This window comes from Raphanus sativus, chromosome 6 (genome assembly GCF_000801105.2).
Source record: "Raphanus sativus cultivar WK10039 chromosome 6, ASM80110v3, whole genome shotgun sequence".
In the NCBI taxonomy this organism is placed as follows: Eukaryota; Viridiplantae; Streptophyta; class Magnoliopsida; order Brassicales; family Brassicaceae; genus Raphanus; species Raphanus sativus.
In genome coordinates, this window is record NC_079516.1 from 45509245 (window position 1) to 45525185 (window position 15941).

The 15941-nt window shown below is 30.8% G+C and overlaps 2 protein-coding genes across 2 annotated transcripts; both read right to left on the reverse strand.

The window, feature by feature from the left end:
• Positions 1 to 6304: 6304 nt before the first annotated feature.
• Positions 6305 to 7221, reverse strand: LOC108835426 (uncharacterized). The gene is made up of 2 exons (XM_018608684.2): positions 7043 to 7221; positions 6305 to 6841 (listed from the first exon to the last, which is right to left on the reverse strand). The coding sequence occupies exons 1-2, from the start codon at positions 7203 to 7205 to the stop codon at positions 6486 to 6488; spliced, it is 519 nt and encodes a 172-aa protein (XP_018464186.1). The 5' UTR covers positions 7206 to 7221; the 3' UTR covers positions 6305 to 6485.
• Positions 7222 to 11756: 4535 nt separating this feature from the next.
• Positions 11757 to 15342, reverse strand: LOC108807459 (U-box domain-containing protein 6). The gene is made up of 2 exons (XM_056988844.1): positions 14842 to 15342; positions 11757 to 12686 (listed from the first exon to the last, which is right to left on the reverse strand). Exons 1-2 carry the CDS (start codon positions 15288 to 15290, stop codon positions 11825 to 11827), a joined length of 1311 nt encoding a protein of 436 aa, XP_056844824.1. The 5' UTR covers positions 15291 to 15342; the 3' UTR covers positions 11757 to 11824.
• Between the last annotated feature and the right edge of the window lie 599 nt (positions 15343 to 15941).

Sequence of the window (15941 nt, forward strand, 5' to 3'; positions counted from 1 at the left end):
AGACCGAAGTCTTACAGTGCTTTGGGCAGATTTAGTTTGACTTAGTTGTCTCCTTGAACCTATTTCTTGGGATCTCCAATCTGATAAGTAGAGTTACCGCCAAACCTCATCTTAGTTCATAGGCTAAACCCATTCCTCTTGATGATATTACAATTTGATCTCATGACACATCTTTAATAACAGGATCCTAGGTTGTCATCACATTGAACATAATCTATAAAGATTAGTCGAGATCAATTGTCTAATGATTTTGTCATCTTTTTTTTTCTCAAGATACAATTAACCATTATACACAAAACTCAGTGTATAACACTAGTTTTTTTATTTTTTTTAAATCATAGTTTGATAACTATCACTAAGTTCATTTGACATCTTTCCAATGACTTTATATGGTAAGCAAAGTTTCCCCCACATTTCTTGAGATAGCTCAAAACCATGCATATTTACATTTAACATCTCTTAAGAGTTTAGAAAGTTAATCTACAACTCCTTTAGATTTAAATGAATAATAAAAACAATTTCAAAAATTGCTACAACTTCCTTTAAAATGTATTTCATTCTCGGAAAATCACATTTTGGATACAACTATTTTAATAGTTCTCTCAAGTTGATTTCGAAATCCAACTTGTATATATTTTGATTTTTTTTTTTCAAAATATATTTTTGCTTTCTAGCAAATATACATATCATTAGATGATATTATTTGTACCATCAAAACCACAATTTTCTATGGTTATTCTCAAACATATTGACTTTAGAAACTACAATACACATGTCAATTTCAGTCATATTGGTCTGAAAATTCTCATTGGTTTTGCATGGTCAACCTTTTTAAAAGGTGCATTTAAGCATTGGTGAAATACAAATGTTTTGATCAATATCAACAAACATTTTATTTCTTATGGCAAATGATTTATATGTGGCAGACCTCTTCCAAACTTAATTTGAGGCGTCGACTCACAAAATTCATTTCCATCCATACAACTTGATCTCAAAAGATCAAAATTCTGTTTATAAATATGGTTTCACCATATATTTGAAACTTTTTAATCATTTTTTTTCTCATGATCAAGCACTTAATAATTAAATTAAGCTGTTCCGGAAAAATCTGAAATCACAAAATCAAAACGTTAATCACATTCTTGATAATTAAAGCAAATAATTATCTTAACCAAGTCAAAGCATTAACATGCATTGTGACTAAAAACGTTTTATTCTAGTCACATTTTTGACTAATATTAAAAAAAAATGATTGTAACCACTCGATCCATCAATTAATGATTTTAATCTCCATAAAAATCATCAACAAAAATAATCTGATGGAATGAATAGATTCTTTATCACCATGAAATCTCCAATTCATGTTTTCATGACAAAAAACTTCACAAAATAATCAGTTTTGTTAATATAATAATACAAACAAAAAATCTACAGAATTAAGATTGCAGGAAGATTATTGTGAAATAATCCTATAGATCTGACACCGGCATCTTTTCCTAAAGATCAGTCAACCTGTTCTTACAAAACAAATACTTTTTACAATAATCAGTCCGGTTAGTGCAAAGCAATAAACGGATATTTTGAGTTAAGACTGATGGAACCGTATTTTATAAACTACGGATTACTGAATATTGTAAATAATAAAAATGATAAAATTATATCAAAGAGTAAGAAAAGGATGATACAACTGCAGAGGCGAGATATTATCTCTTTCCTTAACTCAAAATACGTCCCGTAGTGCGACGGTTCGATAACGTAATGAGTCCCAGGATACAACTGCAAACAATCTTCTGAATTTGCGTCACTCTATCAGAAGCCTGGCGAAACTAGTTTTGTGTTGTACTCTCAGACATAAGAAATAAAAAAAAATACTAACATGACTATTCAATATAGGAGATTGTGGTTTTTCTTTTAGTATTTGATGTGTATGTCCTTCTATCATGCTAACAAGCTATTTATATAGAAAAATAATGAGAAGCACAAGTTTCATTTTCAACATAGAAATGAAACCTCCATGGTGCACTAATGGAGACTTTAATTTTTGTCAATTAATATGTGAATTCATTTCACATTTTGACCAAAAAAATAAAGAGTATAATTATTATTATTTGACTCATTCAAACAAAATAATATACTTTAAATGGATTTCTTTTTTATATTTTATGAATATAAAAGATCACATATATTTGATTTATAAGATTAAGTTAATGAACATGAAGTCCAACTAACAAATCAAAATCCAAATCCAAATATCTAATGTGAATATTTGTAACTTTATACAAGTTTCTCAAATCACACACATTAGACCTCTATTTCTTATTCACACTAACTCTATTTTTAGCATATGAATACATTGCTAAAAAAATAGTTCCAACAATATATTCACTGTATGGTTGGCGGTGGTGGGTTATCATTGGAAGTTGATGCTGATCCAGATCAGAAGGTAACTCTCACCGGTTTGGTGGAGCACAAGTATGAAAGATTGATCTTTATACTGCCAAGGCTGGTGTTCCAAACATGAATCTAGTACATATAAAGAGAGATAAGTGAAAGGAGGCACACATGGAAGTTAACGTCGGTGATCCAGATGTAGAGCTGGGAATTTGATTCATTATCCGCGGGTCCCGCCCCGTTTGACCCGCCGCGGGGCAGGTGCAGGTCGAGTGATTTGAAAAAAATTGTTTGCGGGTGCGGGTGCGGGTCGAGTGATTTTAACGCGGGGCGGGTGCGGGTCGACCGAATTTAAACTGCGGGTACCCGCCAACCCGCAAAAATAATAAATAAAAAAAAAATCTTTTTAAAATATGTTTTTTTTTTAGTAAAAATTATGTTTTTTATAAAAAATAATAAAAAGTACGAATATTTTTTAAAATTTAATTAAAATATATTATTTTATATTATTTTATAAAAAAATATTAATTAAAATAATTATTTTTATTATTTTTATATTACCCGTGGGTCCCGCGGGTTACCCGCTAATTTATACAGGGCGGGGCGGGTCTTACATTTTTTAGATGCGGGTCAAGCGGGTCGAATTTTTGAATCGAAAAAATGAGTCGATCCGCAGCGGGGCGGGGCGGGTCGGGGCGGGTCGACCCGCAAACCCAGCACTATCCAGATGACTACACTCATTGATAAAACAGTAAGAAACATGATTATGTCCAAACGCTACTTTGAATATTTCATACTCTAGGAACTCCTCCAAAGGTGGTTCAAAGGACATTACCTCTTCGAAATAGATCTGGTTATTCAATTTTATTCTTTTGATTCTTTGTCTACATAAACTATTTCTCTTCTTAATATAAATTTAACATTTCACCAAAAAATATATTATTAAATGAAATTCTAATTTGTTAATTATAAAACTAATTAATTCTTTATATTCACTACAAGAAAACAGGCTCATACTGAGGGCAAAAATCGTCGGTATGTCGTCGGAATAAGCGAATTCCGACGCCATACCGAGGAAACATGTCCTCGGAAAAAACTTCTCGGAATTTCATTTTTCCTCGGAATTTCTTCGGAATTTTCTGACGGAATTTCGAGAAAACAAAATTCCGAGGAAATTGTGAGGACGAGAGTTCGTCGCACATTTCCTCAGAATTTTCCGAGGGACGTGGTCGTCGGAATATTCCGAGGGACCACCTTCCTCAGAATTTTCAAAAAAATAATTAAAAAAAATTAAATTTTTTTTTTTAATGAAATTCGAAAAATATAAAATATAAAATAAAAATTGAAATTGAAAATATATTAGATAATATTATTCAAAGTTGTACAAACTAAAATATAATAAAATTTAGTTTTAATAAATAAAAATTTTAAAATTCAAAAATAGTTTTTAATCACAAAAATATAAATATATAAAAAAATAGTTTAATAAATACTAAAAATAGTTTTTAATCACAAAAATATAAATATAAAAATAGTTTAATAATTACAAAAAAAAATTTAATCGAAAATATAAATATAAAAAATAAATAAATATAAATGTTAAATTCCAAAAATAGTTTTTAATCACAAAAATATAAATATAAAAAAATAGTTTAATAATTACTAAAAATAGTTTTTAATCACAAAAATATAAAATATACAAAAAATAAATAGTTTAATAATTACAAAAAATATTTTTAATTACAAAAATATATATATAAAAAGTATATATAAATAGTTTTAAAATTACAAAATAGCTTTTAATCACAAAATATAAATATATTTTAAAAATATATATAAATAGTTTTAAAATTCCAAAAATTAGTTTTTTAATCACAAAAATATAAATATATATTTTTAAAAAATATATAAATAGTTTTAAAATTCCAAAAATAGTTTAATATTTACAAAAAACGTTTCATAAATATTAAAAATGTTTGATAAATATAGAAATGATTTTATATAAAAAAACGTTTCATTTATAATTCATAAAATAGATTTTATATACAAAAAACGTTTTCAAAATTATTTATAAACACCAAACTATTATAAAACTTAAACAAAAATTCTACACAATCAAATAATCACAATCCTCAATACAAAACCACAATCAAACTTCCATTATACAATCCTACCAATCACCCTAACAAAAAATCTATCAAAAAACTTCTAAAATCATCAATTTTAACCTAACAAATAGATTGGGAAGGTTCTTACATGATTTGGGAATCAAATAGAGGAGGAATAGGTCGGATTGGCCGGAAATCGTCGAGAGAGAAGGGGAGGTCGGCGGAGATGGCAAGGAAGAAGAAGAGAGAAATGAGGAAGAAGAAGAGATCTGTGTTTATAATTTCGAAGTTTCTGACGGAAACTATCCGTCGGAATTTCCTCAGTTTCGAAAATTTAATTTTCGCAAAATATTTCGCGAAAATTATGGCGGTTAAATGAAAAAATTCCGAGGAAAATTCAAATCCCTCAGAATTTCCTCGGTATATTCCGAGGAAATTCCGAGGGATATATGTTTGGGGTTTCAAAACCTCAATTTGTTTTGCCCAATATCATTTCTTATACTAATGTAATGATAAAATTGAATATTCTTTGTATAGTAATGTAATGATCTTTGCCCAAGATCATAAACCATGAAATAACAAAATTCCAAAATGAATTGTAAGTATTCCTTTTACCATTCATTAAAGTGTATAAGTGTTTGATCTTATGTTGTTGGAAATTCGTTCATACAATCGGAAAGTGTTTATTATCGGGTAACACACCTATTTTTGGTTTAAGACACTTAATAATCAGTTTAAGACACTTAATAAGGCTTATATATTTGTTATTCAAACCGAAAACATTTTTTTCGGTTACAAAACCTTGTTCCTCGGAAAAGCCTCAGAATATTCGGAGGAAATTCCGAAGAAAATGTGTTTTTCCTCGGAATTTCCTCAGAATATTCCGAGGAAATTCCGAGGAAGCTAAACCCTATAGTAAAATCCCTAAATCACTCGGAATTTCCTTGGTAAATTCCGAGGAAATTCCGAGAAACCTAAACCCTAAAAGTTAAATCCCTAAATTCCTCGGAATTTCGTCGGTTTTTTTCGAAGAAAACTCTTTCCTCGGGATTTCCTCGGAAAATACCGACGGAAAGTGAATTTCTCGGAATTTCCTAGGTATTTTCCGAGGAAATCCCGAGGAAACGTAAAATTTATGTTTCCTCGGCATTTCCTCGGAAATTTTCCGAGGAATTCATTTTCCGTCAGTATGTCCGTTAGTATTTCCCTGTTTTCTTGTAGTGATTTTATATCTTTTAAATTTATCGTAAACAAATATTTTTTATTTTGTAACATAACCTTTGTAAACAATGTTAAAATAGTCTGATAAATTAATAATTTATTAAATATAAATATAAAATATAAATATTATATTTATTCTATAAATATAATTTTAATTTTAAAATAAATAAATAAACATGAGTTATAATTTTAAAATAAACTTAATATTTTAATTACTGAATATAATAAAATCACATATTTAAATTAGTCTTAATTAATTTTGAACTTATAAAATGAAGACTTTAAAATTACAATATAAAACTAGATCAATATTAATTTAAATTTATACAAATAAAATAAAATTATATGATTTGATAGGTCGGGTTAAAGTGTTTATTTAAAAATAATAACAAAACCTCAGTACATTTCAAGCATTTTAAATGAATAGAATGTTTTGGATTCATATGCATGTATGTTTTCTTATGACGAGGTATAAATCATTTAGTTTAATCGTATTTGGGTAATAGACAGTTCCTAGTGAAATTTAAAAACATTTGAAATTTTGATCAATAGACCAACTCGTCGTTGGTAGATTTTTAAAGTGATTTACTATTAAATTATGCTTCATATATAAAAAGAAAACATCAACCACCTTCGTACACTAATATCACACACAAACTTAAGTTCAGGCATGGACTTAAAAGACAACTAAGATAAATACATGTCTTTGCACTTACATTATTAAATATTACATGATCCGCAAAAGATATGTTTAAACGGTGCATCTTATGGGATACCGATGATGGGGAAGAAGGGAAGATAATAGCTCGTGGGAGCCAGCCCCCACTCCGGAGGAACAGGCAAATCAACGGTCTTGGACGAACTGAAAGATCTGAGGCTTCTTGGACATGATTTCAAGAAAATCAACTTCGAAGAGAGACCATATTTGCCACCTTCGAGCTTAACAATCTTCGACATAATGTTCTTTTTGGAAGCATAAAGTTGCTTGAAACTACCTTGGAGCTCCGCTTCGCAATCCGATTTGACTCTCGAGGGAAGCTCCGACATAAACTCGCCCTTCTTGTCGGTTGAGACGGTGAAACGCGTCTTGGAGTGGCTACAACTAACGCTGATCATGATTCCTGAAAAGAAGATATAAAGTCTAGTCACAATTTTTTTTTGACGAAAAAGTCTAAGTCACAAAGTGAATGACCAGAAGAGTGTTTATTATAACAATGTTTCATGTCACTTGAGTTATATTTCCTTTGTGCTATAGTACAAGTTAAACATTTAGAATACAAACTAAAAATGTCTAATAGTTTAGGGTTTAGTACTAAACTGACCTGAATAATCGTAATCACTGGGACAGTCGTAACAAGAGACTTTTCCTTCGACGAGCGAAACCGAGACCACGAGGGAAGATGAGATCAAAGCTACCGTGAACAGGAACAAAGCTAGGAAACTTAACTGCATAGCCATTGGAAGAAGGGATAGGTGAACTTGCATTATCAAGAAAGATGTGTATATATAAAGTAAATAGAGATATCTCTACGATACAAGGACTATCACAAGTTTTACGGTTGCTTCATTACTGAATGGGACCCAAAAAACCAGCATGGTAGTTGGTTTGGCGTTAAATGAATGTGTATCTAGAATCGTATCCCCTTGACATTAGATTCAAATTTAATATAGCTGATTGATATGCAAAGTGGGATCTGAGATTTTTGATATTAGATTTAAATTTTATATAGCTGATTGATATGTAAAGTAGGATCTGAGATTTTGGGAGTTATAAACATTTCTCAAGAACCTGAACAAAACAAAATTATAAAAAAAAATTATATAATCTGGGAACTTATATTTATGTATACAACTTCCAATTTTTTTGGAAATCAAGGCGGCCATTGTTTTTTTTTTTTTGACAAACAAGGCCATTGTTTTAATCTCTGGATATGCGCGAAGCCATCTGAATCGTGACGTTTTGTATTATCCGGCAAAGATAATGATGAGAATATTTGTATCATATCCCTACATTTAGTTTTAAAACTTTAAAACGACTCCGATTAATCCTTGTATAATCTCTTTTTATTTGATACTCCTACTCGATCACACGCATAGCATAGCGATAACAAATTTTCGAACCTTGGTTTCACCCTTACCGATACTTTTATCAAAAATCAATTTTTTCACAAAAGTTTAGTTTATTATACGTAAGATGATTCATTCCATACAGATGTTTGGACTAAAGGTCTACAATATTGGAAAATTAATTAAATGACTCATTAATCTATTTTAACTGTGGTGATTTTATTAATTTTTTTGCATAAGCAGAATAATAACATTTGATATGATTGGTAAAAAAAATTGAGTGTAGGCTGTAGCCCTTAGTAAATATTATGGATGAATTGGGAGGAAACGAAAATAATAGATACAATAAAAATGAAAAAAAAATTAAGAAAAAAATAATAGAGAAAAAAAATGTGAGAGAACATTAACTTTTACTCTGCAAATTAATTTTACTCTGGTTTCAACTAAAATTTTCCAATCAAGTAAACTATTATTTCATTTTATTTAATCTAGGGATGGTAGATAAGAAAAAAAACACACACAGACACAAGTTTGCACTAATTTTTACAAGTGAAATATTATTTATTCCACCTCTTTTTTTCTCTTTCCTCATTTTACTTTTTAAGTTTTCTTCTTTTTCGCTTTATTATTTACTCTCCTTTACTCCAATTTTCCCAATCACAAAAAGTTTTTCAACTTTTTCAGTTGTATTCAGCTAAAAGCAGCTGCAGATTATTTATGATATACTCCCTCCGTTTCTTAAAGAGTGTCGTTGTGACATTTTTCACACAGATTAAGAAAATTGTTGAAATATATGTAAGTTGTAATTAATTATACCTCTTTGACCAATAGTATTTTAGATAAATAAAATTATTTATAAAATCAATGCAGTTTGCAATTAATTTTCAGCTGAAAGTTAGTATAATTTACATTGGAATTGTAAAGTGACACTCTTAGTGTAATAAGAAAATGAGCTCACAGTGACACTTATTATGAAACAGAAGGAGTATTTAACTTGGTTGGTAGTAATTAAGTAGAATACAGAGTAAAAAATATTTACTCTGAAATTGTCATTCATCCATACCCTTATTATGGAAAACAAAACTCAAAAAGAAGCTAAATTTACCGGGTGATTGTGGTCGAGTGGTAAAAAGACGGATCTATGATGCTAAAATGTTTTAGTTTTGATCCCTCTGTTGCGCGAAACTAAGTCACAATTATTCTGATCACTTTACACGGATATTAACTCTATGCTTTATAACTCATTTGAATATCTGAAAAGAAAGTCTATCCGTAGGCTGCAACTTTTCTTGAGTATTGTTTTGACCTCTCCATAAATTTGGGATATCTTAGACTAATAAAAAAAAAAAGCTACATTTGTCAGAATTTTTTTAGAGGGTATTGACAACAGTATGTGTGATTTTAATAGGGGACTTAAATTTTTGGGTACGTTTCCACCGTACTGTTTACATTTAACGCTCGGTGGCTGTCGCTGACTATGGTTTTCTCTCACATGGGTTTGGACAAAAAGGAACAAGATTCAAAATATCTGGATACATGGAAATTTAAACCAAGCATTTCTGAGGTTAAACAATTAATTTGGGATATAGTAGTAGTTTTGATATTTAATGCTAAGAGCAAATAAATGCGGATGAAGTAGAATCCAAAGGCACATCAATATGTCCTAACTTTACTTAAGACCAGCGTACCTGTAAAATATCGTATGAAAACAGAAAATATAAATCATGATGGAGTTGTAAACTAAAAGTTGGATTTGGCCAGATATTTTTCTAAGATTCGACTTCCAGCTATTAACGATTTATTAGGGCTAAGTTGTTCCAAATATTATCCCAGTGAATGATATAAGTAATGTTAATTTTCTTAGCATGTGTCTAGGTATTTTGAAGAAAAAAAACTGAACCAGCCGAACTGGACATTTTGGTTTTTGAGTTCCATTCAGTTCTGAGTTTCAAACCTATGGATGATTTTGCAAATTTCAGGTTCTCATTTTGGTTTTGTTCGGTTCAATACCTCAAAACTGAATATTCTTTTTATTTTATTTTTATCACATGTTCACCATGAACCTTTTTCTATATTAACGTAAGTTAACTCAACCGAAAATTTCCTCTTCAGTGAGTCTGTGTTTGTTTTCTATAGGTATTATAATGGAAAAATGGTATCTTCCTCTTGGAATAGATTTTAACACACAACTTTTGAATTTCAATTCCGATGGTGTTGAATACCTCTACTATATGGCAACTTCGTCGATGTCTGGTTAGGTCCATCCCCACTGAGGAACGAAAACGAATGCCCAAGTAGAGATGACAAATTGGTTCAATCTCTCGAGGGCCGACCCATATTTTTTTTTTTGTAGTGCAGATTTAGTCACTAAAATCTATGCCCATTTAATTGTGCGCCTAGCGGGATGATCCGCTGCTGTCTTAGGCTGCGTTTGATGCAGGACTGGCCCTGAGATTTTGGAAGCTTATTGTAATGTCTATATAAAAAAAATTGGGGAGCCTAAAAATTTTTTTGGGACCTTATATCTATTTGGAGACATGTTGCAAATGTTTCACTACGCATGGTTCAGGGCCGGTCCTGATTGGATGAATCAAGTCTATACTGCGTGTAATCTTATTAAAACCATTTCCAATATATATTTTATTTTTCTATAATATAATAAAGTAACTTTAGAATAGAATGTGTTTTTCTTTAATGTATTCTACTATATTTGCTTTTAGAATTCAATATTTTCAAAAGATCCTAAGTTTGTGTGGTTTAAATTTTCATAATCTAGCTAGAGTAGCAAGAAGGAAAAATATTGGATGTGTAATATAATAGATATAGTATCATTACTAAAAGGGCTGGCAAAAGAACACTTGTATAAGTATTCAAGATATTACTCTCAAATGCCCTTTTGCAAAAAAAAAAGATATTACTCTCTACATTGCAAAGTAAAAGCACGAAAATATTGTATGATCACTGAAATTTAAATCTTGATTAGCTTTAGTTGGGTGTTACCTAAACCTCAATTTTATTGCTTATATTAAGATATGGTCTGCATTCTTTTTACTTGAATCTTCATAGATTTGGATAGGCACATGCCATATCATCTTTACATTATATCATTATATCATCTTTATATCATTATATCAAAGAAAAAAATCTATAAAAATTATAATTTTGTGGATAGTTAAATAAGTAAATCTATATTTAAGTTTATTACTCAACGTAAGGATAAAACCAATCAAGTTTCTAAACTAAAATTACTGAATATATTTTAAATTTAGTTATAATAAATAATTTAATTGAGTGGTTAGCATGCAATTTTGTTAGGTTTAATAAATATTTTTTATAAGTTAGATCTTTTTAACCAAAACCAATACAACTAAAATTTATTAATCTTCTTTTTTAAATAAAATAGTATACAAGTTATTATTTCGAAAATGAAAATAAAATAAAAATTATTAAATTAAACTAATTTAAATACAATCATATTAGAAAATAAAAGAAACTACAAATGATTACTTTATACTTTCAGAAATTAATAAACTTAAAACTAAATATAATGAAAATATATATTAAAAAAATGTCTCTTAAAAGTTATTATTTTTGTGCATGAAAACCATATAGTCCATATAGTTCTTACTATAACTATATGTGTTTGCAATTAAGTGATATAAATATTTAAACTTAATCCATATCAAGATTTGGTGTCGCTGCTGATCCTAACGTTGCTTTTGACACGAAGATTTATTATTTGATTGAAACTACGCTTTTTATATGTTTAGATAATGTAGTTTCCATTTTATATATGTTCCTAGAGTTTGTGTAGATTATATTTGATGATTTAGCTAGGGTAGCAAAAAAGGAGAAACGTTGGGTGTGTATCAGGCATGTAATATATTCATAATGAAAGGACTGACAACAACAAAAGTGGAACACTTGAGCAATTCGCCATTTCTTTTCACTTGTACAAGTATTCATTTATTCAAGATCAAGAAACTCTCTAATCACTTTATATTGCGAAGAAGTAAGAGCACGACAATATAGTATGATCAATAAGTCAAGCTTTTAGAGCTTGTGCTGATGATAAATGACTTAAGCCTACAAGCTTCATTCTCCATATTCACATTCCCTCGTTTAGTTATCATCTCCATGTTCTTGTACAAACTCTGTTTCACTAGATTCTTCATCATCTTCTTACCTTCTTCCCCCGACCTCGGGCTCATCGGAGATCCCATCCCCGAACTCACACGACTCGTTTGTGGACCTGAATGAGGACCCATTCGTACATTTCTCTCGTCCTTGAACCACTGCAAAAGTTTCACTGCCCTCTTCTGAACCAGAGGGCTTCCAAGTAAGGTCACTTCAAGAAGAACCGGTACAATCCCTGCCTTAGCCATTTTCTCGCGCTGGCTCCAACTCTGATGAGCTAATACCATTAAGATATAAGCCGAGTATTCTTGGCATTTCGGTTTATCTTCCCATGTTAGAATCTCTATCAAACTTTTGGGCACAGTCAAGCATTCCTCCATTGCCTTTTTACCCATTTGAGTCACAACCAATTGCCCTAGACTTGCTAACGCCTTCTCGGCCAAGTCTTTTACCAACATTAGGCTTATTAGTGTCTGCACTGCCCCGTTTTTGACCAACGGTGCTATGTTTTCCAACACGATGCAGAGGTTGTTTATGGTGGCTAGACATATCTCTTTGCACTTCACGTCTGTTGAATCTGAGTTCATCGTGTCCATCAAGAACGATAGAATTAGTGATGAAGCTACCGGTAATTGTGTGTTTGTAAGAGACGACAATGATAGGAGAAGCTCCGCGAAGCCGTGTCTTGCTGACTGGTCGAGAACTTCGACATTTTTGGGTAGCTTTGAGCATATTCCGGTGTTTGCCATCAGCGCCTTGTTCCTGAAGTAAGAGAAAAAAAAGACATTTTTGTGAATTTTAAACGATATATTTCACACACATATTCTGATTCTTCCCTTTAAATTGTTAAGTAATCTAAACACAATTTATACTTTTAAATTGATTCATATAATTGAGTATCAGTTTCAAAAGAAGTATTACAATCACTTATGAAGCAAAAGAAGAGCCAGAGAATATGCTGATTTTTGTGCTTTTGACTCTTTTATAGGAACCATGCATTTGATATTTGCAGATAATTATATAAACTTATACGTATGGCATCCTGTTGTATTTCATTACACTAGTTAGTTTAGTTAGACACGTATGTATATTAGCCAGAAGTCAGTGGAATATCTAACGTGAGTTCGACTTTTCTAAGATCTGATTGGTCAGAAATATTAATGGCTATTTGGAGATGTTCTAATGGCTGTCAACTAACGTGATTTGTTTAGACCAAAAAAAACTAACGTGATTTGTGTCTCGACGACTCTTCCGAGTTCCGACGCACTCGGAATTAATAATATTCTTAATTTTCTTTTAATATTGTGTTAAATTAACCTTCATTATTGGACTAGTAATGTCACATTTATTAAATGTTTGTTTGTTAATAAGATACAAATTGGAATACTGACCAGTATCCATAGTGGACTTTAGTGGATAGCCAACGATGCTTTCCAAACTCATCTATGTCTACGTTCTTTGTATTTCCATAAGTTTCATGTGTATGTATATTATATATACTAATATAAACACGAAAATCAGTTGCAAATAATTATCAACAAAAAGTCGTTTTTAGAATTAGACATGGTTTATATTATGCACAAGCGTAATTCAAATTAAGTTTTACATATCTATAAGTATGTGGTGATAATGTGACCTTTATGGAACACTTAATGCTAAATCATAGAGAAAGAAAAGCACGTGAGGGAAACGTCGTGCATACTTTAAGAGCCAAATAAAACGCCATGTGAGGGATCATTACTATTTTTGTTATGATCATAATTATTTATAGCATAAATTTTAAAATTCGAAAGTTTAACAAAGATTAATATTGGTTGACAAAATGAAGACGACATTATAGCGAACAAAGAAAATTAGGCGGAACAGCACCTTCAGTCAAAAGAATTAATTTCGGTAAAAACTCACTCTTTTAGTCTTAGATGATTTTGTCAACCCATTACATATGTACTCGAAATTAGAATTTTCCATATCAAAGATGAACAAAAGAGACAAAATGCTATATGTTTTGACTGAAGTTGTAAGTTGTAACTAGGCATGGCAAATTATCCGGAATCGAAAATCGAACGTACCAATCAATCTTAAACCGAAATAGATACCACCAAAATTTAAATGAGTTCTACCTTGGAATATTTTAGGAAACCGCACAAAACCACACTACGGAACCGAAAACCCAAATGGTTACTTAAATATCCAATAGTTATATTTAATTAAGCCAAATATCCTTTAAAATAAAATATTGTAATTTTGTTAATTGTATTTTCAAAATTAAGCAATTATTTTAGAACTTAACTATTTTCTTTTATAATAAGGTTTTTGGTTTGATTTCCCGGATAATATAAATATTTTTGGATACTTTGGATTGATTGGGTACAACAGTAACTAAAACCGATCTGGATACCGGACGAAAACTAAACTAATTTTCAAAACAAACTTTTTTAGAAAAAAAAGAATCACTTGAAACTGAATAAATAGAAAACCAAAAACCAAAATGGTCATGAATAGTTGTAACCATTAGAGTCTAGGCACTAACTATAAACAACTTCGAAAATTCATATATAGTCAAATACGTAAATCCAGTATTTCAAGTCACTAAAAAGCAACTTGGTTGAAAAAACTTGGTTGAAAAATCAAAGCATAATTTTAGTCAAAAAAAAAAAAATCAAAGCATAACGCATAATCTATCTTTATATATGAAGATACAAGAGAATAATTTGATAATTACCAAACACAGAAAAATCCAAAATATTGATAATATTCTCTCTCTTGAGTTCACCTAAATTAACAATTACTAAAAGCCAAGTATCAACACTGTACAACACACGACAATGGCGATATCAAAGATGACATGCATCGACTTATATGAATCTCGACTCATTAATGAAATAGTTTTATTAAAAAACAAAAAAAAAACACTTACGTGTTGGATCCATGAGAAAGCTGAATAAGAGCCCTAACGGCAGCTATCTGCTGACCAGCGATATCAGACCCGACCATAGAAACAAGAACCTGAAGAACCCCTAGCTCAGCCATGAGTTTCCTAGTATTCTTGTCTTCTCTAGCAAGTTTCTCAATCTCGATGGCAGCTTTCTCCTTCTCTTCCAAGCTTCCAAAATGAAGCTTCTTCACAGTTTTCTGCAAGACAACCTCCTCGTTCTGATCTTCTGGTGGTTTAGATGTTATTTCCGGAGGCGCAACGACGTTCTCTGAATCATGTTGGGCTCTTGATATCTCAGGTGAGCTTTGATGGTTGCGTTTCCGGGAGGATGTTTTGGATTTCAAAAGCGAACGAATCCTGGTGAAGAAGCGGAGCTTCATGTATTGTAGTTGCCAAACTGAAGAAGATGATTGTGTTCGAGAGGAAGACATGATAGATAGAAGATGTGATAGAAGATGTGATGTTCTGTTCCTTCTAGTGGACTTTGCTCTGTCTTTTATATATGTTGATATTTGTCCAACTTTAGGTATTTATGGGGCCAATATGATATATGCCTAATGCCGGTAGATTTTAGAAAAGTATTATTAAAAAAAGTGATGTAAGTTTTGCATTACATCATATTAACAGAAAAAATGTCCTGTATTACATAACTAACAATGTCTACTATATAATTCATCTGCCCTACAAATCCGTAAGCTACAACTAAAAAAAGTTTCTATCACATGCAGAAATAAATTTGATTAGCTGAATAAAGTAAATGCATGATCTAACCACAAATTCTCTTGACGGATGACTCCAAAAGTTTCTGAAACTATACTTCCCATTTGTTCACTTCATGCATAATTTTCTATATATGATATGATTATTAACAATTTTATTTATAGTCGATCGTGTGTCGACAGATGTTTTGGTTGCAAAATGCTAGATCATCGTCTGACTAAACACATCCACCACTTTAAATATTGTAAAGAGCTTTAGTTTTCAACGAAAGATTCGAAGAAAATAGACTATAATAATGACCTTTCATCGGCTCTCGTGGTCATTTGAAAAGAGACTAGCTACCAGAGATTCGATCCAGAACA

Bases quoted from the DNA above. Each gene is read 5' to 3' on its own strand.
- LOC108835426 (XM_018608684.2), bottom strand. From the start codon at position 7,205: ATGCAAGTTCACCTATCCCTTCTTCCAATGGCTATGCAGTTAAGTTTC. The intron at 6,842-7,042 runs GTCAGTTTAGTA...TCTTCTTTTCAG, and splicing joins CAGTGATTACGATTATTCAG to GAATCATGATCAGCGTTAGT.
- LOC108807459 (XM_056988844.1), bottom strand. From the start codon at position 15,290: ATGTCTTCCTCTCGAACACAATCATCTTCTTCAGTTTGGCAACTACAA. The intron at 12,687-14,841 runs GTAAGTGTTTTT...CTCTTACTTCAG, and splicing joins CTTTCTCATGGATCCAACAC to GAACAAGGCGCTGATGGCAA.